The sequence below is a fragment of the Anarrhichthys ocellatus genome, unplaced genomic scaffold (assembly GCF_004355925.1).
Source record: "Anarrhichthys ocellatus isolate YVR2014 unplaced genomic scaffold, GSC_Weel_1.0 scaffold231, whole genome shotgun sequence".
Classification (NCBI taxonomy): Eukaryota; Metazoa; Chordata; class Actinopteri; order Perciformes; family Anarhichadidae; genus Anarrhichthys; species Anarrhichthys ocellatus.
Genome location: NW_022280261.1, coordinates 109,605 through 112,082, shown reverse-complemented (window position 1 = coordinate 112,082; position 2,478 = coordinate 109,605). Strand labels below are relative to the sequence as shown.

The 2,478-nt window shown below is 44.7% G+C and overlaps 1 protein-coding gene across 3 annotated transcripts in view; it reads right to left on the bottom strand.

Annotated features, from left to right (window-relative positions):
* The window catches only part of pkn3 (protein kinase N3), a 32,582-nt gene that overhangs the window by 17,962 nt on the left and 12,142 nt on the right, over positions 1 to 2,478 (bottom strand). For all 3 annotated transcript variants that reach the window (XM_031879162.1, XM_031879163.1, XM_031879164.1), the window contains 2 exons: positions 2,285 to 2,394; positions 691 to 834 (listed from right to left, as the gene is read on the bottom strand). In XM_031879162.1, the coding sequence (XP_031735022.1) occupies positions 691 to 834; positions 2,285 to 2,394 (254 nt within the window). The remainder of the gene's footprint in view (positions 1 to 690; positions 835 to 2,284; positions 2,395 to 2,478) is intronic.

The window sequence follows — 2,478 nt, the reverse complement described above, 5'->3', positions numbered from 1 at the left end:
GCTTCCTCCGTAGGGTGGCCGGGCTCAGCCTTAGAGATAGGGTAAGGAGCTCGGTCATCAGGAGGGAGCTTGGAGTCGAGCCGCCACTCCTTCGCGTCGAAAGGAGTCAGCTGAGGTGGTTCGGGCATCTAATTAGGATGCCTCCTGGACGCCTCCCACTGGAGGTTTTCCAGGCACGTCCAACTGGGAAGAGACCCCGGGGAAGACCCAGAACACGCTGGAGAGATTACATCTCCCAGCTGGCCTGGGAACGCCTCGGGATCCCCCAGAACGAGCTGGAACATGTTGCCGGTGAGAGGGAGGTCTGGGTCAGCCTGCTGCCACCGCTGCCATGGATGGATGGATGGATGGATGTTGCGGAAGCATTACTGCTATGGGAGCATGGTGTAACACAAAGGGATTGGAAAAGATCACACCCAGCCCTTATATAACCTCCCCTTCTCTAAACTCCTCCCCAGTGCATAGACAGGCAAATCACTCCACCTAAAATCTCAAGCTTGAGATTTATAACACTGAAAGTGAGCTAACTGTTTCCCCCGCTGTGTCTCTGGTCACAGAGTAGCAGATGGGGGTCAGCGATGCAGTCAGCTTTGTTATCACTAGTGGCCCCTACAGCGATTAGTGGACGGGCACACGGGCAAACACAAAGTGGAAATAAATAATAATTTTTAAAAATTAGAGAGAAAGAACCTCAATGAAGAGGTTGCCCTGAGGCTCCAGCTGGAGACACATGCCATGTCGGTGGTTATCCAGGAAATCCTCCAGCCGCAGGAACTTCACCCCACTTAACGCTCGCCAGTCTCTCCAGTACACAGAGATTTCCAGCTCCCTGGACTAGATCAACACACACAAACACATATTACAAATATTCATGCGCGCTTATAATCTCATTTCATCATCTTTGTTTTCCAAAAGACTGGATTCTTAAATTTGGTGGAACAGAATGGCTTCATCTTTTGAATTACTGAAAAATAATACATAACAGACAGTTGATGGGATTCAACTCACTGCCACACTTGAGAAAAACATATTTATATTGTAAGACTTCTTCAGTGAGATGCTCTTAAGAACAATGACATCTTGTCCCACAGTGAGTCATAATGACCAAGAATGTCTTTGATGCTCTGTCAGCCTCCTACTCTACTCATGTCATCCCACTGCTAATCCCCTGACATTTGCTCTAATCTGGTTTAACCCATACACGTCCAGCATCCCCGTTTAAGACTCCGGTTTTGATAGTGCATCTAACATTCCTCTCATTCTCTCTGTTTAACAGTGAGTCTTTACATTTTAAAGGGGAAGTCACCGATTTTATACATACAGGTCAGTTTACTAATCACGGGAAGTTTTGCACAGCTTGATTTAAAGATGAGTTTGAGTTACTGTCTCAAAAAAAGTCTCTTTCCAAAACACTAATGCTGTGTTCACACCAAACGCGATGCAAATTATTCACGCCGCGTTAATCGCGTCATTCGCGCTGCTGTTAACAGATGTTCATCATGGGGGCTAAGAGCGCTCGCAGCACTGGTCTAACAGCGTCTACACTGTGTGGTAGTACAGGCCATCATGAAGACGAAGACACATTTATTGTTCCCACATATGGTCAAAGCAATGGGCCGTTTCATTCTTAACTGATGTAGATGAATGAATAACTTTCTTGTTGCAAATAGAATACTGCTAATAATTTAGCGTATACTTTGTAGTCAGCATTGATCAGGAAAGTGAAACGAAGCATTCTGCTGCACAATAGAAGTTGACGTGGGGACAGCACGGACTGTTTAGAGAAGTGTAGCTGCTCAAGCACAGAAAAATGGAACTTGACTGACACATATGGGTTTAAGGATAATCTTTAGTAATTCTCTATCAGCTGACAGATCTGTCTCCCTTGCTTTTAAAAGGATGAGCAGGGGGATCCATATATGCACGAAAGGTTAAAGTCTCTACATAAAAGTAATGATATATTGGTGTATTAAGCTAGCAGGCCAGTTAAAAAGCAAAAAGGTAGATTTTGTTTACTGAGATTAAATTTGCATTCTTAAATTTTCAGGCAGCAACATCATCACCCTCCATCTGTGATAACATTTAATAAATACACTCAAATACAGACTCCTTTGGAGGCACGTGTGCTGAGAGATTGAATTAGAAATTCAGTTGCAGTACTATATCACAGCCAGGAGACAGTGACTCAGTCAGTCATTAGGTTTTTGTCATTCTAAAAGCAGGTAAGTATGTAGTTCTGGCTCAGTTGTAATTTGAGTTTCTTGCTAAAGTGAAAGCCACTGACCCGTTCCAGTTCCATGCTGAAGCTCTGGCCCCAGGCCTCTTTGCCCAGCTGTCGCCAGTGTGTGCGCCCCACAATCCTGTTGTCCACCTTCAGCACAGCACTTATCTCCGCTGAGACAACACAAAGATACAAACTGATACAGGCTGTGAGGACATTATAGAGAGAGAAAATACAAAGATACAAACTGATACAGG